This window comes from Pediculus humanus, genomic scaffold, assembly GCF_000006295.1.
Source record: "Pediculus humanus corporis 1103172108290 genomic scaffold, whole genome shotgun sequence".
Classification (NCBI taxonomy): domain Eukaryota; kingdom Metazoa; phylum Arthropoda; class Insecta; order Psocodea; family Pediculidae; genus Pediculus; species Pediculus humanus.
The window spans coordinates 1,246,602-1,271,045 of record NW_002987859.1 but is presented as its reverse complement, the minus strand read 5'-3'; the positions used below and the strand labels follow the sequence as shown (position 1 = coordinate 1,271,045).

General features: G+C 31.9%; 3 protein-coding genes across 3 annotated transcripts; 2 read left to right on the top strand and 1 right to left on the bottom strand.

The window, feature by feature from the left end:
* Nucleotides 1-1,970: 1,970 nt before the first annotated feature.
* Nucleotides 1,971-5,412, top strand: Phum_PHUM540510 (ATP-dependent DNA helicase MER3, putative; the record flags this gene model as incomplete). The annotated part of the gene is made up of 2 exons (XM_002431631.1): nt 1,971-4,945; nt 5,331-5,412. The coding sequence occupies 2 exons, from the start codon at nt 1,971-1,973 to the stop codon at nt 5,410-5,412; spliced, it is 3,057 nt and encodes a 1,018-aa protein (XP_002431676.1).
* A 12-nt stretch (nt 5,413-5,424) lies between these two features.
* Nucleotides 5,425-6,589, top strand: Phum_PHUM540500 (transcription initiation factor supt3, putative; the record flags this gene model as incomplete). The annotated part of the gene is made up of 2 exons (XM_002431630.1): nt 5,425-6,269; nt 6,481-6,589. 2 exons carry the CDS (start codon nt 5,425-5,427, stop codon nt 6,587-6,589), a joined length of 954 nt encoding a protein of 317 aa, XP_002431675.1.
* Nucleotides 6,590-12,881: 6,292 nt separating this feature from the next.
* Nucleotides 12,882-22,947, bottom strand: Phum_PHUM540490 (proton-coupled amino acid transporter, putative; the record flags this gene model as incomplete). The annotated part of the gene is made up of 9 exons (XM_002431629.1): nt 12,882-13,198; nt 13,577-13,743; nt 13,885-14,066; nt 17,638-17,913; nt 18,887-19,093; nt 19,179-19,329; nt 19,758-19,856; nt 19,933-19,936; nt 22,917-22,947. The coding sequence occupies 9 exons, from the start codon at nt 22,945-22,947 to the stop codon at nt 12,882-12,884; spliced, it is 1,434 nt and encodes a 477-aa protein (XP_002431674.1).
* Nucleotides 22,948-24,444: the final 1,497 nt, after the last annotated feature.

Below are 24,444 nucleotides of genomic sequence, written 5' to 3'. Positions count from 1 at the left end.
CACTCGATTATAAATAAACCCTCTCGTCGGTTAAACCTTCGTATACCTGTAAACTTTTTTTTTTTTTTTTTTTTTTTTTTAAATAATTTTTCTCAGTACTGATTTTTCACGCCATTATTGAAAAAAAAACATTCCTCATCGATTATTAATAATAATTATATATTTATTATTTATTATTTATAGGAAAAATAATCTAAAAATTTTTTTAGAATTTTTTTCAAGACTGTGTACATAGATAAAAATATATATATATATATACACATATATATAAATAATTGTTGAGTAAATTATATAAATATTATTATTATTATTATTATAAAATTATTAACGTAATTATTATTAATGGTAAAATGAAAAAAAAAAAAAAAAAAAAAAAAAAAAGGGGGTAAAATATTTTTCGAAGGGGCTCGGGGGCAAAAAAAAAAAAAAAAAAATTATCGACCAATCCTATTATATTATACAATGACCCAGTTTATAATTGATTTTTTATTGCTTTATTAGGTTTTTTTTAAAATTTTATTTTGAATTTATATATATTTATATATATATATATATATACATAAGTATACATCGAAACGTTCGCGCTCGCGAAAATAATGATTTACGTAGTGCATTATTATTATCATTATTTGATTTTTTTAAATCAAAAAAAATAAATAAACGTATAATAATTACTTTATCAATCATTTTTATGCTTTAATATTGAATTAATTGTTAAAATTAAAAAAGAATTATCGGTTTTTCGTGTGTATATTGTTAAAAAAAATTTTTTGATTTTATATTTAAAATTAAAAAGTTTACGAATTATTATTATTATTATTATTAATTAATACAAAACAATCAGCGAACGAATCATTCTAAATAAATGATTTTTAAGACTTTATATTGATATAAAAGCATTCAATTTTAATTTTTATTATGTTAATTATTAAAAATTATTTTTTCAAAAATAGAATTTAAATGAGAATTTATTTATTAATTATTTTATTATTATTATTATTATTATTATTATTGTGGTTGTTGCTTGTAATATTTTAAATAGTATTTATTTAAATAGAAGAAAAAAAAGAAAATAGAAAATGGCTTTTGAATATTGTAAACCTGTATATGTGCTAAATGAATCTGATTGCATTTACAATTATCAATTTAATTTAATTTTGTTTTTTTTTTTTTTTAATTTTGTGGTGTCAGTAATTATTATAAATAATAATAAATACATGGATACAATGGTATATTATTTAATTTTTCCCCCCTCCCCCCCACTATTTCCTTAACAAGTAAATAAATAATAATTTCGTAATTATTTTTTGAATTCAAATACAATCGTTTAAAATTGAGTTTAAATATTAATGTTTGAATGACGTCACAACGTGTAACGTTCGTTAAAAAAATTTTTTATTTACAAGTTGGCAAACCTGATTAATTATGCAATGCTTTGAATTTACCACTACTTGTTTTACTTAAGTTTTTCAATTTCAACTTGACATTGAGTTTATTGTTTAGCGATATAATTATTATTAATTATTTAAATTGCAAGAAACTATTTAAATAAAAGTTTTTAGAGAAAAAAATTTATGTAAGTTGACGTTATTAAAACACAAATATAAATTAATTTAACGTTAAAACTTTAACAAAAAAAAAAGCTCATGTTAATAATCCGGGTCGTGATGAGGTTATGAATTATTTAATTCACGTTTTTCTACTTTTATGTTGTAATATTTTCGTATATATTATTTAATACTTTAATTCGAACTAATAATAACGAACTAATTGTAATAATATTATGTATTCTACTTAAAAAAAAGAAAAATGGAGTAACCGTTTTTGGTTACTCGACTGCGTCTGTCATTCAATTATGTTATGAGAATTATGTTATTATTGTAATATTTTTAATTAAGTATTATTATAATTTAAAGTAGCATAAAATTCAGTTATTTTTATTAATTATTTTCATTCATTAGGCTACACTCATGGAGTTTCAGCCACTCAATTATAGCACCCTAGAAGATCTACCACTTAAATACAGACAAATTTTTCAATCATACTCTTCATTTAATTCCATTCAGACTCAAACGCTTTCTCATATTTTTAACAAGAAAAATTCTTTAGTTATAACAGCTCCAACAGGTTCAGGAAAAACAGTCATTTTAGAATTAGCAATTGTAAAGCTTTTGATGAATTTCGAAAAAACTAATTTCAATAATGATTTTAAAGTTGTTTATGTGTGCCCCGTTAAAGCTTTGTGCAATGAAAGATTTAATGATTGGGAACCTAAATTTCGTTGTTTGGGAATTTCTTGCATTGAAGTTACAGGTGATGGAGGTGATTATTTTGATCTTGTCGGTTATAATTTAATAATAACAACTCCTGAAAAATGGGATTCGCTAACTAGAAAGTGGAGAGACAATGCAGGATTGGTGCAGTTGGTAAAATTATTTCTAATAGATGAAGTTCATTTGTTGGGAGATTTTAAAAGAGGACCAGTTCTAGAAGCGATTGTGTGCAGAATGAAAACAGTATCAAAAGTATTAAAATTGGAACCTGTGAGGTTTGTCGCAATTTCTGCCACAATTTATAATGTTGAAGATTTAGCTTTGTGGTTGGGATCGAAAGATTCTCCAGCTGATTTTTTTAAATTTGGAAATGATGTCAGACCTGTTCAATTGCAAAAAATAGTCAAAGGCTATTATCAACCTCCCAAACAAAGTGACTTTTTATTCGACATACAACTTTCCTACAAGCTTAAAACCGTCATCCTTGATTATTCCAATGGGAAACCCAGTTTAGTGTTTTGCAGCACTCGGAAAAGCGTGCTTCAAACTGCAAAAATTCTATCAGAACAATTAACTTTTCATTTTACTCAAACTCAATTGGAAAATCTAAGCGATGGAGCCGCTTTTATAACCGACAATAAATTAAGAGAATTAATTTTGTGCGGTATTGGATACCATCACGCGGGCGTGACCAGTGAGGATAGACATCACGTTCAAAATTTGTTTGCGTCAGGAAGTTTACCGATTTTAGTCGCTACAAGCACATTGGCAATGGGCGTCAATCTACCAGCTCATTTAGTAGTAATAAAATCTACAAAGCAATACAAAGCAGGTCGATTAGAAGAGTATCCGGAAAGTTCTATTCTTCAAATGATCGGAAGAGCCGGTCGACCTCAGTTCGACACAACCGCAATAGCCATAATAATGACAAAAAATGATACGGTCGGAAAATATGAAAAAATGCTCGAGAGCAAAGAAGTTATTGAAAGCAGTTTGCATCTTCATTTACCAGAATATCTAAATTCGGAAATCGTTTTGTACACGATCACAGATTTGAGCGTCGCCATGGAATGGATTTGCAACACGTTCCTATACGTTCGAGCCATGAAAAATCCAAAATATTACGGACTCGATCCCAGCGGAAATCGTTTTAAAATTGAAAAAGGTTTAGAACTTATGTGTTTAAAAGAAATTAACGGTTTGAAAAAAGCGGAATTAATTGAAGTCAGCGATAACGGAATGGATATATCTCCGACAGCTCACGGCAGGCTAATGTCTCATTTCTACTTGTCTTTCGAAACTTTTAAAATTTTCCTTCAAATAAAAGGAACGGAAACGATGGACGAAATACTTTCGTCGCTGTGCGAAGCTCACGAATTTTGCGAAGTTCAATTGCGTGTGAACGAAAGAAAAACATTAAACGAATTAAACAGGAATAAAAATCGGGATCACATTCGGTTTCCTATGACGGGAAAGATAAAGACGAGAGGAATGAAAGTCAACTGCTTGATACAGGCATGTTTGGGATGTTTGCACATTCAGGATCCGGCTTTGTATCAGGAATCCGTTCGTATTGTGAAAATAGCAGAACGTCTGGCCAAATGCTTGTCCGAATTTCTATCGAAAAAACCTCATCACAAATCCATCTTGAACACTACTATCCTTGCGAAATGCCTTCATTCGAAACTGTGGGAAGATTCGCCTTATCTTTCACGACAATTAGACAGAATCGGTCCGACTTTAGGCACGCTGTTAGCGGCGTGCGGTAAGACGAGTTTTACGGTGATAAAAAATTCAAATCCTAGAGATTTAGAAGGAATAATAAATCGAGCTCCGCCATTTGGTAACCACTTGCAAGAAGCCGTAGAACATCTTCCTAAGTATGGACTAACCGCGAATCTTATGCAATCAGGACCGAATAATGTACATAGAGCAAACGTAAGAGTGACGCTTTTAAATGCCGACGACATCAGGAAAAAGAACACGGCGGGAGAACACCATTGGGTTATACTCATAGTAGGCGACACTAACAACAACCTCCTCAGCTATAATAGATTTACGGATTTCGTTCTTCTTCAAAAAGACATCGAAGTCGTGATTCGTCTCACGTATCCCGATTTGCCTCATAAGCTCATCGCGAACGTCATTAGCGAACAGTGGGTGGGTATTGACGTGGCGACGGAATTGATAATCGATTCATCCGCGGAAACCGTTCAAATCTCTACCCCTGATAATACTCGAGTCAAAAAGAAAAAAAAAATCGAACACGTTAAACTAAATCAAACTCTACCGAACAATTTTCATTTCGGGAAAAAGTCCGAGGGAAACAAAGCGGAAGAAATGAATTCGAAAAATGAATTCGTTGCTTGTTTTGACGTGGACGTTGAAATAATAGAAAAACCGGCGGAAACGTTCCAAGATGTCGAAATGATTCCGGAAATTTCTCACTGCGACACGTTCAAAAGCCCTAAATCGCAAGCCTACGGTATCATCCAAAAAGGAGAAGGAGAAGAAGAAGTTAATCATATGAGAAAACCACTTTTGAGTCTCGAAAATATTTATGAATCATTAGCTAAACAAAGAACGAACGAACGTGGCGGTAGTAGACGTGAATATCAAAATTTTAACAACACAAAATCTGGATATTTTTTTACCGGCGGCCCTTTGAAAAAGTTTGTTTTCATATTATTTTACGTGTTTATTTTACGTTTGTTTTTAAATGATTGAAAACAAAAAAAAAATAAGGCGGTACAGGCGGATCCCTTTTTGCCCCCCTCCTCCCCTTTTCCTTTTTATTGTTTTTTAAACGTTTTACAACAGCATTTCCTTTTTATTTTTTATTTTTTTTCTTTACTAATTTCGATTTGTTTATTTCAGTCTTCAAAAATTATTATTATTATCATTTTAATGTCTGATCCGCCCCCGGGTAATTTATTTTTAAAATGAAAAACGGTCATGATTTCAAAAGAGAGAGAGAGAGAGAGAGAAAAAAATTCATCATTAAATTTTTTTTTTTTTCAGGTATTGATAATACGACAGAATGATAATACCCATCAGGTGTTTCACGTGCGGGAAAGTCATCGGAAACAAGTGGGAAGCCTACTTAGGATTGTTGCAAGCAGAATATACAGAAGGGTAAGCATCGGAGACCATGGCTCACGCGGGTTTTTCATCCTCGCAAGACGGAATTTCTTACGTCAAAGAAATACAATTAATGATGCACGGGTTCGGAGACGTGTCCGAACCTCTCGTGTCATCCGCGCAACTCATCGAAAGCATTCTCGTGCAGCAAATGACGTGCCTGTGGAGAAACGTTCTCAACGTGGCACAAATGCAAGAGTCGAACAAACCGACTCTCGAACATTTTTTATTTTTGCTCCGTAAGAAACCGATCAAATTGAAAAGGTTCGTCAAGTATTTGCAAAAGAAAAAAATGGGTATGACGTTCAAGATGGGATGCATGGGAGAAGAAATGTGGCCGAAAAACGCGGCGTCGGAAAGGTTGAAAAAATGTTTGGATTTTTTACAATTGATAGATCCGATGTTTGATCCGCTCGAAGAAGAACCGGACGACGCGTACCTTCAAAGGAAAATCCGTGCGGATTTGATGGCGAGAAATTTGGACAAAAACAAATACATGGAATTTGCCAAAGCTCGACAAGTGTCATTCGGACACGGTAAATTTTTCACGTCGTACAATTCGAAATTTCGAGAATGGCTCGGAAAAATCGATCACAATCCGAGCGTGACGAACGAAACGTGCGACGTCATGGCTTATTTCGCGTACGAAATAGTCGGAGAAATCGTGGATCTGGCATTTTTAGTGAGGAAAGATTCGCAGTCGAAGGATTCCGCGTGGGACCGAGATTGGGGACCCAGTTTGCTCACGGTCGGACGAACTCCGGTCAACAAACAAATGGAACACAGGAGTCCGATATCGCCCGGAGAAATCCGGGAAGCCATGAGAAGATTCGAAAGCACTCAAACGACTCCCGGGTTTTTATACGCGCGTCAAACGTCGTGCGAAAGAAATAATTTATTGTGCTGCTAGCAAACAAACAAACAAATTTTTTTTTTTTTCTTAAATTGTCCGCCGTGATCTCCGACCGATTTTTTTTTTCGTCACTGACTCTCTTTCTCTCTCTCTCTCTCTCTCATAACATGGAAATAATGACGTTTTTATTTTTATTTAATTTTTACATTGCAGAGATGCATTGGACGCGCTTGGATTGAAGAGGTATTGCTGCAGAAGAATGCTTCTTGGTCACGTGGATTTAATCGAGAAGCTTCTCAATTATGCCCCACTTGAAAAATGAAAATTTTCCTTTTTTTTTTTCTGAGTGAATCGCGAGAGAAAATAAACTTTAGTATTAATTATTATTATTATTTGTAATATTTTTCATCAATTTGTAAAATGTTTTTTTATAATAACAATAAATAAATAAATATTAATTAAAGCAGAAGACATTTTTCTTTTTTTTTTTTTAATTAACTTCCCACTCTTTTGTAAAAAAAAAAAAATCAAAATGGTGGCGGTAAAGAAAAAAGAAGGAAGGAAGAAGGAGGAAGGAGAAGGAGATTTGAAAAAAAAGAAAAAATTGGATTCGATTTTATTGCTATTTAAAAATTCAAAACGTTGAGTCGATATTTTAAAGGAGGATGAGGAAGATGCTGGATGCTGGATGCTGGATGGTGAACGGTTAAAGATGAAGTTTTTTTCCTTTTTTTTTTTTGCAATTAAAATTCTTAGCAAAAATTATTCAAAATGTTATTATTATTATTATTATTATTAGGGTTTAGTCAACGGTTACATTAACAAATAAAAGGCGATTTTTTTCCCATTTTCCCTTCTTTTTTTTTCTAACCGCTTTTTATAGGGTCATGAATATTCATTCGAATGCCATTAAAGTTTTTTTTTTTTTTTTTTTTTTTTTTTTTTTTTTATTTCTTACAAGTCTCAAGAGAGAGATTTTTTTTAACCTTTTTCTCTTTCTCTCTCCCCCCTCTCCCTCTTTTCCGAAACTTTTTTACTTTTTTTTTTTTTACCTTTTTCGGGGAACGAAATTGTTTTAAAAAATCAAAAATTTAAACGTTAAAAATTTTTTCTAACGACCGCGTTTTTATTAAATTTTTTTTTCGAATTATCCACGATAATAATAATGATAATTATTAATAAATTCATTTTCGTGACGTCACGATTGTAAATCTTATCACGTCACTGGACGAAAAATTCCTGCTGGAAAATTTTTAAAAATAAAAATCTTTGGTAAGGTAACACCGAGATTTTTTTTTTCGGTTGCCTCGCTCGAAGAAGTTGAAATTAAACAAACCGTAAAAGGAAATGAGTCCTTTGGGAAAATGGGGAAGAAAAAAAACCTCCTTCTCCCTCCCCCTCCCCCTTTCCTACTCCTTACTACATTTTTTTATTTAACTCTAGTCGTTTTTCTCCAGTCTCGTTAATTTCAAATCGACTATAATTTTTTTTTTTTTGTGTTTAACTTTTGTTTCTTTTCAAATAATCGTTATTGTTATTATCATCATCATCATCATCATTTTTTTTTAAATTTTCGTCTTCTGCTTAAAAAAAAAAAAAAAAACCCTCGAGCCAAAAGTTTTTAAGTTTTGATTTTTTTTTTTTTTTTTCATTAAACGTTTTAATGAATATTAAAAAAGTTTTTTTTTTTTAAACGCAATTTCCGGTTTATTTTCTCTCTCTCACTCTCTCTTTCTTTTTTTTCACTTAAATAAATCAAATGTGTTATAAATTTTATTAACTTTATTATTATTATCATTATTACGTATTTAAACAAGTTTTATTTGATAAAAAAAAAAAAAAAAACAAAAAGATTTGAAAATGATTTAATTGGCTTGAAAAATGAAAATCCCCAAAGGAAATAAAAGTCTTAACGTGGAATTAAATAGAAAATGGAACTTGAAGAAAATGGAAAATCACCTTAAATGGTTTATATCGTTTTATTAAAAAACCTTTTACCCAAAGTGTCGACCGGCCTTTTCCTTTTTCTTTCTCTCTCACTCTCACACACATTCACACACTTATTTAAATCCTTTTCTTTTTATTCCCTTAACCCTTTTTCATTCAAATCCATTTTCCGATGTGTGTACGTGCGTACGTGCGTGTGAGTGCGTGTATCTATTCTTAATTAAATCTCCCTTTTAAAATGAATGATAACTTAAATTATCAAAATTTTGGTTTTCATTGTTTTCAATTTTGGCCTTTTTGAATTATATATTCATATAATATGGATTTCATTTCGTTTTCCGTTTTACCCCCTCCTCCTGCTCCACTACCACCACCGCCACCACCACCACCAACACCATCACGACGTTTGATAAAAGAAGAAGAAGAAAATTCAATATTTGATAGTAAGAAAAACAAAGAACGGTTGTAAAAAATTAAAATTTAATTAAATAATTATTTCCGTTCGCCACGTTCGTCCCGTTCGTCCTGTACGTTCGTAGGAAAACGTTTTAAAAAATTTAACGGAAGAAAAAAAAAACAATCGAAAATTTCTTTTTTTTTCACATCCGGCGGGAAACTAAGGGAAAAATAAATTTTAATGTATGGTTATGAAATTACACAGATATTCATTAGTACCCCTCCCCCTTTCTCCTCATCCCTTACTCAATCATCATCCCCTTCGACACGTTCGTTCGCGTTCGTCATGGGCGATGCCGCGGTTAAATTTTAACTTCCTTAATTGTTATAAAAATTAAAAAAAAAAAAAGAAAAGAAATTCGTTTATTTTTTCTTCTATTTCCTTTTCTTTCCTTCTTGTAACAACCCTTTCAGTTTTTCCTTTTTCCTTTATAAAATTAAATGAAATGCTATTAAAAGTTAAATTCTTGGATTCTTTTCAAAACATCTGCAACCACACGAATCTACACTCGTGACTTAAACAAATTATTATTATTATTATTATTATTTTCATTTCGTAATCACGTCGAATCGTCTTAATGTTTGACGGAGCTTTTTAACATTTATTTAAGGTTTCTACCCGCCTATCCCTAAGGAATAAATGCCTGAATATCAATGATGCTGCATGCCTAAACAGAGTTTGTCTTGTTATAACCTGACATCACAACCACTCTTATAAGTTTCACTGAGACCACCTTGGTTCTGTCTTTATCTTGTTCTCATTTTGCTCTATTAAAATTATCAATCAGTTATCATATACTTTTTCCTAACCAGTTTTTTTATAACTTTTTCTTCAGAACCATTTCAATACCTAATTTTTCTGCTATTACCCCATTTCATAATTTTCCCTCATGCATTCCATCCTTAATGTATGCACACAGTATACAAATACAATACAATACAATTATAGTATACATAACTATTATATAATTATAGTATACAAATTACAATTATGTACCTATAAACTTTTGTAATCTGAAGGCAGTTCAGAATTTTTCTAATCTTAAATGAAATTAAAAGGGAATTTACATTAAACATATGGCAAAATATGTTATAATAAAACAAACTACCCTAATAAAAGAGTTAAAGTAATGAACAATCAATAGATTCACACTTAAAAATGGAGTACTAAGGTTATACATACACCTGACACAATAAATTAATTAATTACAAGTATTTTTAGTATTAAACTACCACCTTTTTAGCCACCACAGGAGTATTTACCCCTCAACTACTTATAATCAGCTCAAGAAATGTAAAATTATTACATGAAGTCTGTTATACCTTTTCATCATTGCTTACACTAAAATCAATCATTATTTAGGTCACTAGTCTTTCCTGATTTTGATACAGATTTAAAAGTAGCATTACACTATGATAAACCATGTTACATTAAAACAAACTACCTTAAGGTAAGGAGTTAAAGTAATGTACAATCAATAGATTCACACTTAAAACAGGTGTACAAAGGTTATACATCCACCTATTACTATAAATTAATTAATTACAAGTATTTTTAGTATTAAACTACCACCTTTTTTAGCCACCACAGGGTATTTACCCCTCAACTACTTATAATCAGCTAAAGAGAAGTACAATTACTAAATGGGGTCCACTGTGCCTTCTCATTATTCCTTACACTAAAATCAATCATTATTTAGGTCACTAGTTTTCCCTGATTTTGATACACATTTATAAGTAGCATTAGACTATGTTGCATTAAAACAAACTAATTTAAGAGAAAGGTTGATATAACCTTACAATTAGTGGATTTACACTTACAATCAAGAGTACAGAGATTCTATATCCACCTGACACAATAAATTACTTAATTACAAATATTTTCAGTAATAAACTACCACCTTTTTTAGCCATATACAATAACAATAAACTACCACATGAGTATTTAGCTCAACTACTTATAATCAGCTCAAGGGATGTACAATTATTAAATGGAGTCCACTGTGCCTTCTCATAATTACTTACACTAAAATCAATCATTATTTAGGCCACCAGTTTTTTTTGATTTTGATACACATTTATAAGTAGCATTAGACTATGTTGCATTAAAACAAACTAATTTAAGAACTAATAACCTTACAATTAGTGGATTTACACTTACAATCAGGTGTACAGAGATTTTACATCCATATGACACAATACATTACTTAATTACAAGTATTTTTACTAAACTACCACTTTTTTAGCCACCACAGAGATATTTATCTTCAATTACTTATAATCAGGTCAAGAAATGTACAATTATTAAATGGAATCTGGTTAAGAAAGAGTCTGTTGTACCTTTTTACAATTCCTTATACTAATTTTTCCTGATTTTGATACAGACTTAATATTACACTATTTCTATGATAAAGTATGTTGTAATGAGACCCAACTAACTCAATAAAAGGCCTAAAACAACCAACAATCAGTATACAGAGTATAGAAATTTATACACTGAATCAATATATCAAATCAATCAATCAATAATTAACAGAAATTTTCATTAAACTACTCCACCATCTTGTTTTTTATGATGAAATGTAATAGATAACCAGTCCAACCACTTATAATTAACCAAATAATTGTAAAATTTGTCAACTTTTTTGTTATTTTTGGGTATTTTGGCACCATTTCTTTGTTAGCCTAACACTTTTACAAGTGAAATTCAAATATTAAAATGAAGTACTTACCAGTAGTAGTCAAATGTGTACTGAGGCATCTTTTGAGGTGTATTTTATAGCCCAAGCTTCTTTTTATCACACAAACCATTGAACATTTGTAAACTTAAACATAAACTACTATAAAAAAACTATAAACTATAAACTATAACATCACAATAAACTAGATTCACTAACTAATGAAATATATATGGAGAAACAAAAAAAAAAAACCAAATTAAAAAATAAAACTTTTTTTTATTTAAAAAATAAAATAATAATAAATGACAATAATGATAAATTTAAAATACGTACTCATCGCGTGGGTGTATATTTAAAAAAAAAACTTACTTTTTTCACTATAATTTCCTGGGGAGAGAAAATAATAAAAAAAAATCACAAATAAACGACCAACAAACCCGAAACTGAACCCTATTCCGCTCATTCCCGCCTTTTCTCCTCCCCTGGCGAGAAAAAAGGCAATTAATTTTTTATTACGTCATCGTAATAATATATTTATTTATAAAATCTGTACATAATTAATAATAATAATAACAATAATGATAATTAAAATTCGTTAATTTTAATTTAATTTAATTTTTTCTTTTTTTCAGCGAGGTTTGATTCGATTTATTAGGCACGAGTGAATTAAAAAAAAAAAATTCTTAGCGCGAACCCGATGACGTCATGAAATGGATTGTCATCGAAGAATGATCGTCTCGTTTCCGTCAATTACATGAACGTACATCAATCGGTTCTTCTACGTATGAAATCGAACCGCGATATTGGGGTGGAGGGGGGAATGGCGGAATGAACGAACGGCTTACAGGCACGGAAAAAAAAGGCACGTTCGAATCGAACTGGAAAAAATTATTATTATTATTCTTATTATTACTATGACTATTAATTTGTTTTTTAAAATGCAGATTTTTTTTTTTAAAAAAAAAAAAAAGGAACGAACGAACGAATGGCTTGCAAATGGGCAATGGAAATGGGCAACAAACGGAGGAGAACAAATGGACGGATTTAGATTTTGAAAAAAATAAAATAAAATAAAGCGAACGTCGCGTTCGTAACGCTGCGTTAAATTTAAAAAAAAAAATTCGTTATTTTTCTGTTTTTTTGGTTTTTCTTTTCCAGTCTCCAAAATTTTTTTCCAATACGTTTTTTTTTTTTTTGAAATTTTTTTTTTTTATAAATTCTTCAAATTTTTTTCCTCTCTCTTTCTCTCTTTCCCTCCCCCCTTCTTCGGTTACGTTTGTTTTTTTTTTTTTTAAAAAAAAACGTTCCAATTGATAAGTGTGTGAGTGAGCGCAGTGATTTGATGACGAACGGGCTTTTATATCCGTTCGTCCAAATTGTATATATTTATGCTACTCGAAACGGGGAACGTCACCGTTTCGATTTTCATTTGATGATTCCCTCCCGACATTTTTTTTTTAATATTTTTTTTTTACATTCTTTCGAAATATTTTCTAAAAAAAAAAAAAAAAAAAAAAAAAAATTTTTTTTCTACCACGACGGAGTAGTAGAATTAAAACTTTCCGTAACGTTTCCAAAATCCGACATCGGTTCGACGACATCCGATGATGGAGCGTAGAGGGACGCTATGTCCAATATGCTCGTGTACGTTCCAAAAACGAGAGCTAAAACTCCGAAAAAACCTATGAGTAAATTTTTCCATATTATCCATTTTCCTTTTCCGAGATCGTCCCAATATGTTATCACTTCGATGACGCAGGGGCATATGAGACCGAGAATTGAAAAACAAAAGGCTCCGATGAGACCGATGAACGGACTTATCGTTGGTACAATTATGGCAAGAACGACTGAAACAAAAAAAATTTTTTTAAGTTAAATTCTACGGAAAGAGAAAGAAAGAGAGAGAGAGAGAGAGAGATGGAAAGAGAAAAGAAGAAGAAAGAAATAGAGACAGAGAGAAAGATAGGAGAATAAGAGATAAAGAAAGGAAGAAGAAATTAGAGAGAGAGAAAGATAGGAGAAAAATAGAAAGAAAGAAAAAATTACAGAGAGAGAGAGAGGCAAACAGAGATAGAGAAAGGAAGAAAGAAAAGACAGAAGACAGAGAACAGAGAGGGGGACAGAGAGACAGAAAGAAAGGTAAGAAAAAAAGAAAAAAAAATAGAGAGAGGGAGAGAGAGGGAAAAGAAGAACGAATTATAGAGAGAGAGAGAAAGAATACGTACCTGAAAACGTAACGAGTAGAGTACGAACGACGTATTCCCAGAATTTTTGATTTTTTTGAAAATAATCCTTAATTGCGTTCCAGGTAATTTCAAGGCAAACGTAAAACTGTAGACCGTAAGTACAAAACACGGCGAGAGCGATGAGAATTTTAACGGCTTGGGCAGCGCTGGAAAAACAAACCGAAAAAAACGTTCAGGACCGTTCGTTCTACAGCTAAAACGATAAAATTTTTAGTACAAAAAGGAAACGAATGATTCGCTTCCGGAAACTGGAAAAAATTCGATAAAAACGTTTGTCCTCGACTTACTAGTCTTCGACCGGAAGGTTCAAAGTAATTGACCCGTATTTACAATCTTCCCCGAATTTATAATAACCGAAAAATCCAAGGAAAATATATATGAGCGTGACTCCGGACATTCCCTGATTGAGTACTCCGCATATTCCAAGGAAATGAGTTGGAGTCTTCATATTGTTCTCCAGCGGCATGACCTGGAAAAAAGAAAAGAATTAAAAAAAAATCAAGAAAGAAAAGAAAGGAAAGAGAGGAAAGAAAACGAGGGAAAAATTTATCTAAAAAAAAATGATTTCGTAAAGTGTTTCCGGTATCGCGTATACGTTTAATTCTTTTCCTTTTCCGGTAATCCCCACCCTCCCCTTCCTCCCGAAAAAAACTGACGTTAATTCGTTATTTGGAAAATAAATTTTCAAATAAGATTATTTTAAACAAATTTATTTAGTTTATCTCTTCTCTCTCTCTCCTTTTCCCCCTTCTACCTATTTCGCTCTACTTCTCTCTCTCTCTCTCTCTCTCTCTTACACTCTATCCCCTTTCGTCTTTCTATTTTGTTCTTGCACCCGTCGCCACTTTGTGTTTTTCCGTTTCTTTTATTTTTTTCTCTTCCTCCTCATCATCATCCCTCTTTCCACCCTCACTTGTATTGTTTGTCTTTTTTTTATTTTTTATTTCTTACTTTTTTTCCCCTCTCTCCCTCCCTCCCTTCTTTAATTAAAAATCTTCAACATTTTTTCTAACAAATTATTATTGAAAAAAATTTATTAATAATAATAATAATAATAATAATAATAAAGAATCTGTCGTGGAAATATTTTTTTAAATCAACCCAATTAGCGCCTTTTTTTTTCTTTTTCTTCTTCTTTTCCACTCTCCCATCGTGACGTCACTTCTTCCTTATTCCTCCCCCCTTTAAAAACTCATACTCTTTTCCAATTTGCCCCTCCTCCTCCTTCTCCTCCTCTTCATTTTCAAAACTCTCTCTTTGTGATTTCCCTGTCCTCCTCGTCCTCGTCCTCCTACTCCTTCTCTTGATAAATGATTGTGTTCGAACCTCCTCCTCTCCTCAATTTCTTTCTTCATCTCCCCCACCCCTCCCTCTCTTTCTCTCCTTTCCCTCTTCTTTAATTTTTTTTCTTTTTTTTTTCTTTTCAACTTTTACACTACCTGAGTTTTGATGACAGTTTTTTTTTCTTTTCTTTTCTTTTTTCTTCCCTTTAGTCATCGCATCCCCGAAATCCCTCAAAAAAAAATTTTCTTTTTTTCTTCTTTTTTTTTTTTTTTTTTTTTTCCCCATCCAAAGATGATTTGTTATTTGATAATTAGTTTTAAAAAAAAAAGAAAAACTGAAAGTGTCTTGGAAAATTAAGAATTCGATGAAATATTGGAAAGAAAAAAAAAAAAAATTTTTTTTTTCCATTTGATTTTTTTTTTTTTACTCGTACTTCCGGCGATTCGATTCTCACCTTTTTTTTCCTCCTTTCGTTATCCACCCTCGACTTTTTCTTCTTCTTCTTCCTCTTTTAAGTATTTTTTTTTTCTTTACTAAATTTAAACTCAATTAATTGCTCTCCCCGTACGACCCCTTTTCACGAGTTTTTTTTTTACTCCTCCTTTTCTCAAACCCTTCGCGATCATCGCACAAAACAAATTTACGAAAAAACAGGAACAACAACAGGATCAGCCACGAAGAAGAAAAAGAGGGAGTGCAAAAAAAATCATAAAATTATACGATAATGACTTTCGCGTTCGCTTTTTTTCTTTTCTGATAACAAGAAATAAATGTCGTAAATTCGACATCTGCATTGTGTCGACACGCGAACGAAAACCACTTCTCGGTGTCGAACAAACAAACAAAAAAAAACCAGACAAACAAACGATAATTAGACTTTTATATACAAAAAAAAAAAAAAATGTTTTTTTTTTCTTTCTTAACAATAAGTAAAAGAGAATGACAAACAAATTACCTTTGACAATAAGTATATAATTCCTTTTAAAGGAAGTTGATAAAGAAAAAAAAGAGAGGAGTGGAGAATCGTCGTAGGTCGTTTTTTGAAAAGAGATAAAAACAACAATTGTAAATAAGACGTATCTCAATTATGGAAATTCTATGCGGAAAATACAAAAAAAGAAAAAGAAAAGAAAAAAAAGGAAGAGGAAGAGGAGAAAAAAAAAAGGCAATCGGGGAATAAGTTAAGAGCGGACATAAAACGATTTAAACTCAATTACAAACACCAGGATTACCAACAACAACAACAAAACAAAAAAAAAAATTTCCCCGACGCTTCTTCTTCCACCTTTTTCCTCCTCTTCCTCTTCCTCCTCCTTTTTTTTACTCTCTTTTAAAATTGCCTCTTTTTTTTTTCTTTTTTTTAATTTTTCGAAAAAACCTTTTCCATCAATTTAAAAAAAACCGACAATATTCCCTTCTTTAGAAAAAAAAAAAAAAAAAACTTTTTCGAATCATTTCCTTTACGTCAACCAACCAAACAACCAACAACCACGATCGACATTTTTCCCCGCTTCTCTCATAATGTTTATATATATTTTTTTATAGTTCCCTTTTTGTTCTCAGAATACGAAAGACAAAGGAAAAAGGAGAGAAAGAAAAAAATTTTTTTCTTTTTTAAATTAAAATAAAAAAAGGAGGAGAAGAGAAGGAGGAGGAGGAGGAGAAGGGAAAAAAGAAAAGGTGAGAAAAGTTATAAAAAAAAAAAAAAAAAATTGAGCATCTGCGTCTTCTCAACAACGCGATCAACCAAGAGAGAGTGACAACCTTTTTTTCTAACTTTTTCTGATGTCTTCTAATTTATTTTTACGTTTTTTTTCTCTCCCCTGCACACTCCCCTCCCCCTCCTTCCATCTTTTCTTTCCTTTTTTTTCCTTTTTTTTTTTTTTGCCAACATTCCGATACTTTATATTACTTTCGATTTAACCTCCTTTTTCTTTCCTTCCCTTTCATCCCACACACACACACACATCTATCCATCCGTTTCATCCCTCCTGCTCCCTGCCTCCTCTCACAAAGTAAGTATTCTTTCCATGCAAATCAATCTTCAATAGCTACCTGATAAATCAACCCTAATCTTTATTTTTCTTTTTTCTTTTTCAATCCCCTCCCTCCCCTCTCTTCCTCCCTTTCTCTTTGAGAACGAAAAATTTTCTTTTTTTTTGTTTTACTTCGTTTTAAATTTTACCGAATTTTGAAAAGTTTCTCCTACGACGAAAATCACGACCGTCATTAAATTTTCAATTGACCTTTTGAACTTTAAATCATTTACAAAAGAGATTTTATATATATATAACGAACAGAATGATGCCAAATGCTTCCGGTGGAAAATACAAAAGTAAAAAATTTTTTTTGGCCCATTTTCAGAATGTTTCTCTGCTCATCCTATCATCCCTCCACATCTTCCCTTACTCGCACACGCACACGCACCTTTCGAACGTCGTATACATCATAACAAAAGGGTTGAGTGATAAAGCGGGGCGTCTAGCAGACGCCGCCATTTATTTTAATATTATTACAGAAAGAGAAAAAAAAAAGAAAAAAATTCATTCGGTTCTGTTTCGTATAATTAATTACCCGTCGTGATTAGTCGTGAAAAAAGGGAAGTAAAAGAAAAAAAAAAAAAAGAGGAACCGAAGGATAGGAGGGAGGGGGGCCAAAGAGACCCAGGGGAGAAGGAGAATGAGGAATGAAAAAATAAAATCGGGCAATTACAACGATCAATTAATTAAATTAAAAAAAAAAAAAAAAAAACTCACCACTCCGATGGCTTCCATAGCGAAAATGGTCAAACTGAAAAAAACTGGAAAATTATCGATGGAACCGACTTGGGGGACTTCGCTTATCGGTGGCAAATCCCAAACCAAATAATAAAAAGTTATTCCCAAACCGACTCCCATGAAAATATTTGCCACCATCGAAACGGGTGCGAGTTTTTTTAAATTGGGTACCCAACTGAGTAAAATGAGCGGAACGAGACATCCCCCGATGATCCATCTTTGATCTAATTCTTCTCCAGTGTGATGATCCACGACCTGGACAAACCAAAAAAAAAATTTAATAAATTCTAGCAATAATAATAATAATAGTAAAAAAAAACCTTCGATTTGAAAGAGGGAATGTGTAATAAAAAAAAAAAAAAAGATTTAACCACCCTCATTTTCATTACCACCCACATTCCCATCTTCCTCTTCTCCCCGCATTTCACCACCCTCCGACAGCTCCCACACCCGCTTCCTGAGTTTTTAAAAACAAAAAGAAAAAGGCGGGGAACCCAACTACTGCATTAAAATGAATTAATATTTAGATTGAAAACACATGTGCGAATGTGTTGAGGTAGAAGAGAAAAAAAATCAGGCCCCCCTTTTTCCCCTTACGCCCACCCACCCACGCACACACTCATACTTCGTAGTCGTCGTCGTTCTTTTTGTTTTTTTTTTTTTTTTTTTTAAAGAAACGAGTGAAAAAAAAAATTTAAGGGGGATGAAAAAAATTTTAAGGGTAAAACCCATTCGAAATCATGAGAAGTCGACAGCTGTGAAACACAAGAAAATTCGAACAAAAAAAAAAGTCAAAAAAAAAAATAAAAATTATTATTATTATTATCATTATTTTTTTTTTCCCCGACACACATACTCTCTCTCTCTTTCTCCCACTCTTTCGATAATTATCATTTTAGTTTTGAAAAAAAAAAAAAAAAAAAAAAAATGAAAGATTTGTTTATTTTTACATCCCTTAACTCACCCTTAAAAAAATTTTTTCCAACATTCCCGTTTTTTTTTTTTTTTTTTTTTTAACTTTAAACGCACACATTTTTTTTTTTAATATTCGTTCATCCCTCGGAGGTAATTTTTTTTTTTTTAATAATTAATTTAATTCTGGAAAACTCTTTTTTACCCCTCCCCCACTCTCTCTTTCTACCTCCCTTTACCATACCATCTCGTTTTTTTTTTGTTTCATATTTCTTTTCTCGCGAATCAACTCGCACACACACACGTACGCACGTACCTGAGCAAAATTTTTACCGATGATGACCGTGTAAACGCTACACGTTCCAAAATACGTGAGCCACAATCCGAACTGTATGATAAATTTTGCAAAGGATGCATATTTTTGAACAGGTTTAGGTCCGGAATTGAAAGCCGCTTCGGCAACTTCGGCAAAACTCATCGACGTCACTCTCGTTCTGTGATATAAAACGTGAGCGCATTTAACCTGTAAAAACGAAAAAAAGGAAAAAATATTTTAAGAAAAAAGGTACGACAACGAGTACCCGTAATAAAAAAAGAAAAGTACTCACTAATAGGTACGAACAATACGTGCAAAGGAAAGCCACAAAAATTGTGGCAAATATCCCTAATGTCAAACCGGTATTTCTAAAAGCATCCGGCATTGCCAATATACCGGTACCGAGTGAAGCTTTCAAAAGATGCGTTAACGTATCACAGTCACTGTGGAAAAAACAAACAAATCAACAAATAAACAAACAAACATCCAAACTAACAAACAAATAAATAATTAATAAAATTTACTCTTTTTTTTTTTCTTTGTAAAAAATTTTCATTTCGCGTATGATTTTCCTCCTCCCCTTTCCCTCCCCCACTTCCATTTTTATTATTTTATGCCCTCCATCCTCTAGTCGGAAGAGGGAAGGGGAAAAAACTTAATTTTCTTTTCTGGAGAAAATTACGTCACGTTTTCCAAAAAAAAAACAAAAAAAAATTTAATTTTTTTCCATAACGAAAAATTATGTAAAGAAAAAAGTAAAATCTTTCTCTCCTTTTTTTTTTTTAAATTGTCGCGTCAATCTTCAACCCCTCTCCCCAACTCCCCAACCTATCCCCCTTTAAAAAAAGAAAAAAGAAAAAGAAAAACTCACGTTGTGGGATCCGCGACTTTTCTCACGGCGAAAGGATCCCAATAATCTTTATCCTTGTACCTGCTACCATTTTCACCGTCCTTGGGTGTTATTTTGTACCTGAAAAAGAAATCACGTGATTAAACAAAGAACAGCCGAGAACGACGATAAAATCCCGTGACGTCATCGTGAAAACTCTTCTCCCCAGTTTAAATTCATTAATACCAAAATCAATCATTCATTTATTTAAAAAAAAACGGAAAAACTTTTTAAAAAGAAAATAATAATAATTTCAAAAGAATTAATTCGAAATGAATGAATGAATGAATGAATGAATGACGAAAAGGAAAAATGAGAAAGAGAGAGAAAGAGTAAACTTCTCACTTTGAAAATATTTTTCATAGGAATAAAAAAAAAAAAAAAAGGAAACCATAACTTAATCTGTCAAGAAAAAAAAAGAAAGAAAAGTGAAAAGTATCAGAATAAAAGGAATAAAGAAAAAAAAAGAGTGTAAAGAAAGAGAGAGAAAGAGAGAGGGAGAGAGGGGGAGAGAGAAGAAAAAATTCCAGGAAAATCGAAAGAAAAAATAGTACGGAAAAGTTTTTTTCTTTTTTTTTTTTTTTGTATTCTTCCGCACGGAAATCAAACTTTTTCCCCGTCATTGTTTGCTTTTTTTTTTTCATTTTTAGATCAAATATTTTATTTAAAGACTAATTTTAAATTCACAACATGAAAATTTTTTCGTTTAATTTTTTTTTTTTTTTTCTTTACCATGCGCTCTCCATCCTCTCTCACCCTTCTAAAAAAAAAAAAAGAAAAAAAAAAGAAATTATATTTACATAACCGGAAAAGAGAATAATAAGAGACGAAGAAGAGGAGATGGATAATGAAATTAAAGGCGAAAAAAACAAGAGGAAAAATTGTTTTAACATGTTGGCGGCGGTGGCGGTGGTGGTGGTGCTGACGGCGGCAACGACAACACCGACACCGGTGCCACCGGTGTTGTTATTTTCCCTTTGGAAAAACCCGGTGAAAAAAGGATGAAAATGACGCGTAAATTTATTATACAAAAATTAAATTATATCGTTAACTGTTTTCATATTCGCGACGGGATTTTTTTTTTAAACGATCACTTCCGGTTTTGTACAAACGAATCACATTCAAAAATTCCAAAAGAAAACAAAACATGATTTATGTTATTTACTTACATTTCTTCACCGAATTTTCCTCTTTCAAAAATTAAAAATAATGGTCAAATTTTCACGCCTTCCGTCGTTCGACTAAACGTAAAACAATCCGTGTAAAAAAAAATAGTCATAAGGTAAACATTAAAAATGAAATAATTACGTCACGTTTTGTTTTTTCCCGCACAGGTTTCGATTTGTCGCGAATTTTTCGTTTCGTTTCTTTCATTCAAATCCGTTCTCGTCTCGTTTGTTAAAACGAAATCAATTTTTCGATTGAGAAACTGTCGATATTCCCGTGATCGATGTTGAGGGGATAGGAGGGAGGACGCGTCTCCCCCCTATCCTCGGGGAGATCTTTTCCCGAAGGAAATAAAAATTTTAGGGATAACCTGTATACCTAAAAATAATTCAAGATTTACTTTCTAACATCCTGACATTATTTAACTTGGCAGTCTTTCCATTTCAAAATCGAGATTTTTATCCTTCACAACGAAAAAAAAATCCACCGAAATGAGTTAAAAAGAACCCCCTCTTCTTCCCTCGGCTCCCCCCCTCTAAAACGGTAAATAGTCAGTGATGATAACGTTATAAGGAAAAAAAAAAAAGAGAGAGAGAGAGAGAAAGAAAAAAAAAGGTTAATGTCATTCTAATCGCGTATAATAAATAACGGTATTTACTTAAGACAAATATGACGTCATTATATTCCTTCTTTTTTTTTTTTAACTCCGTGACGTCAAATCGAAAAAACCTTTTTGACTTTTTCCCGCCGAAAATTTTTTTAATTTAAAAAAATAACGACACAATTCATTTCGAAAAACGATTTTTTTTTCTTTTATTTTCGATTAAATAAATAAATAACCGGAAGTATCGAATTTAAAATCGCCCGGCGGAAGTGCGTACACGTGTAAACTTATTTACGCGGTAAAAAGAGTTAATTCTTATCAACAAAAAAAATTCAAAATGGCGGATGAAACGGTCGCTAAAAATTTATTCTTTAAAATCTTAGGATTTTTTAATTTTTGGCTCGAAAAACGCAAATTTCATTTGGAATTTTTTTTTTTTTAGAAAATGGGGAAAATTACGGAAATGACATAAACGACAACAAAATAAATATTTTAAAAAATTATTTTTTTTCATTCGTTCGAATTCTGCAGGAATTTCGTCGCCATTTTAAAGAATTCCCCCCGTTCCCGAATTAAAATTTTATATTTAAAAAAAAAAAAAAAAAAAAAAAAAAAAAAAAAAAGTTTTTTGTTTGTAAGAATTGAATTTTACGACACCTCTTTCCACCTCCATATGAATTCCAGTGATAAAGACGTAAAAAAAAAAAAAAAACGAAACGAAACGAAAAACGAAATCAAGCAAATAATAAAAAAAGAGAGAGAGAGAGAGAGACAGAGGGGGAAAAAGAGAAAAGAAAAAAGAAAAAAAAAGAAAGAAAAAATTTAAAAAAAACAAAAGAAAATTAATTCCCCTGGAGAAGCAGAAGAAATGAAAATGCTCACTCATTCGAATAATTGCCACTTTTCGAGTTTTGAATTCCGCGAATATATATATATACATATATATTTCCCCGGAAGTAAACCTTAACAAAAAAAAAAAAAAAAATTTCGAGAAGGGGGAAAAACAAACGAGTGGAAGTTTCTAGACTACAAAAAAAAAAAAATTAAAGAATAACTAAAAATAAAAAAATAAAAAAAACTAAAATGAATTTTTAGTTATTTCGCTTTTACCCTTCATCTCTTTCCTCTCTCTCTCTCTCTCTTTTCCATTATATATTTTTTTATTCGTCCCCTTTCTCTCTCTCTCTCTCTCTCACTCTCAATTTTATTTTTTTTTCTCGTTTCTGACACTAATTTTATGTCGCAACATTGTTTAATTCGGCGGCGACGGTTTTTTTTTTCAACGTTTTTAACAGAAAAAAAAAAAAAGATTACTGTTAGATGAACTAATTTTATTATAACTTACTTTTGACTGTTTCCGTCTTTTAAACCTGATCCGTCTCCAGGTAAAAATGTTTCCATTTCAACAGCCGAAGCTGAGCCATTTAATTCCTGCAACAATAACAACAGCAAAATTAAAAAAATTAATTTCTACATTTATTATGTTAATTAAATTTTTATTAAAGTAATTTTTTTTGGTATTTTACGCGACAGCAGAAGACAGCAAACCCAGAAACTTCCGGAAATTTAAAAGGAAAAAACAATAAAAAAAACAACACGATCAAGTACCACGTCGCGATTTTATATAAGATTCGCTTTTTTTTTACACTCGACAGCAAGGAACGATTAACGATGAGTAGAAACGATAAGATGGGGAGGTAAAAGGGGGGAGTTTAAAAGGATGCAACGGTAGATATACTCGAGTTCGAGCCAGAAGGAAAAAACAAAAGCACGATTTAATCGTCCCGTAGAGAACAAAACGTCGAAAAACGATGACGACGACGACGACGAGGGCGACAAGGAGGACGACGAGGGTGACGACAGCCAAAGGAAAAAATAATAAGAAAGACCATAAAATAAAAAAAGTACGCGAGAAAAACAGAAAAAGAAAATTCAACCGCGAGGTTAAAAGGAAACGGAAGTCGGTAAGAAAAAGATAGAAAAGAAACATTTTCCGGTCGGTTTTTTTCCCTCATTCCCAACACTCCCTCCCTCTCACTCTCCTCCCATCTCTGGACCAATTAAATCTTTTAGACTTAAACTACGATAATAAAAACCGGCTTTTTTCTTTATTTCATCTCATCTTCTTTGACTCGAGGGTTAATAAGTATTGATTATATGGGGGGGAGGGTAAAAAAAAAAATTAAAGGGTTGATTCCATTTTTTTTCTTTCTTTCTTTCATTTTTTCTTCCTTCTTTACTTAAATCGACTTTTCCACCCCTTTTTCTTACTCCACCACCACCACCACCGCCCCTTTTAACATCGCTTGGAATTTTTTTTTTTTTTCCTACAAGAAGAAGACGACCGGAAATAATCCATTTGTCTTCATAATAACAAAAAAAAAAATAAAAAAAAAAAAAAATAATAACCTTATGAAAATAATTATCAACTTTTCTTCTCATCCACTTCGTGACCGTCATCATCATCCCCTCCCCTCCTTTTCCCCTCCCTCCCTCCCTCTCTCTCTCTCCCCCTCCGCCACCACGTTTAACTTTGTTGTTGAAATAATTTAAGTTTTTTAAATGGAGAAAATAAACGAAGGGTTCCCCCTTCCCTTCCCCTCCCCCGTTTAGAAAAGTGGTGGCGGAGGCGGGAAGTGGCGGGGGAAGGAAGAAGAAGGTTCGAGAAGATTTGAAGACAATGGGGATAATTTTTTTTTATTTTTTTTAATTTTAATTTTTCCCTTCCTCGACTTTTCCTCCTCGATTTTTCCTTTTTTTTTCTACTCCGAACGATTCGATTAATTAAAACAAACAAATCAGAATGGAAAAAACTAAGATATTCCTTTTTTTTCTCATTCTCTTATTATTTCATTACTAATAATAATAATAATAATAATAATAATAAAAAGATTATGA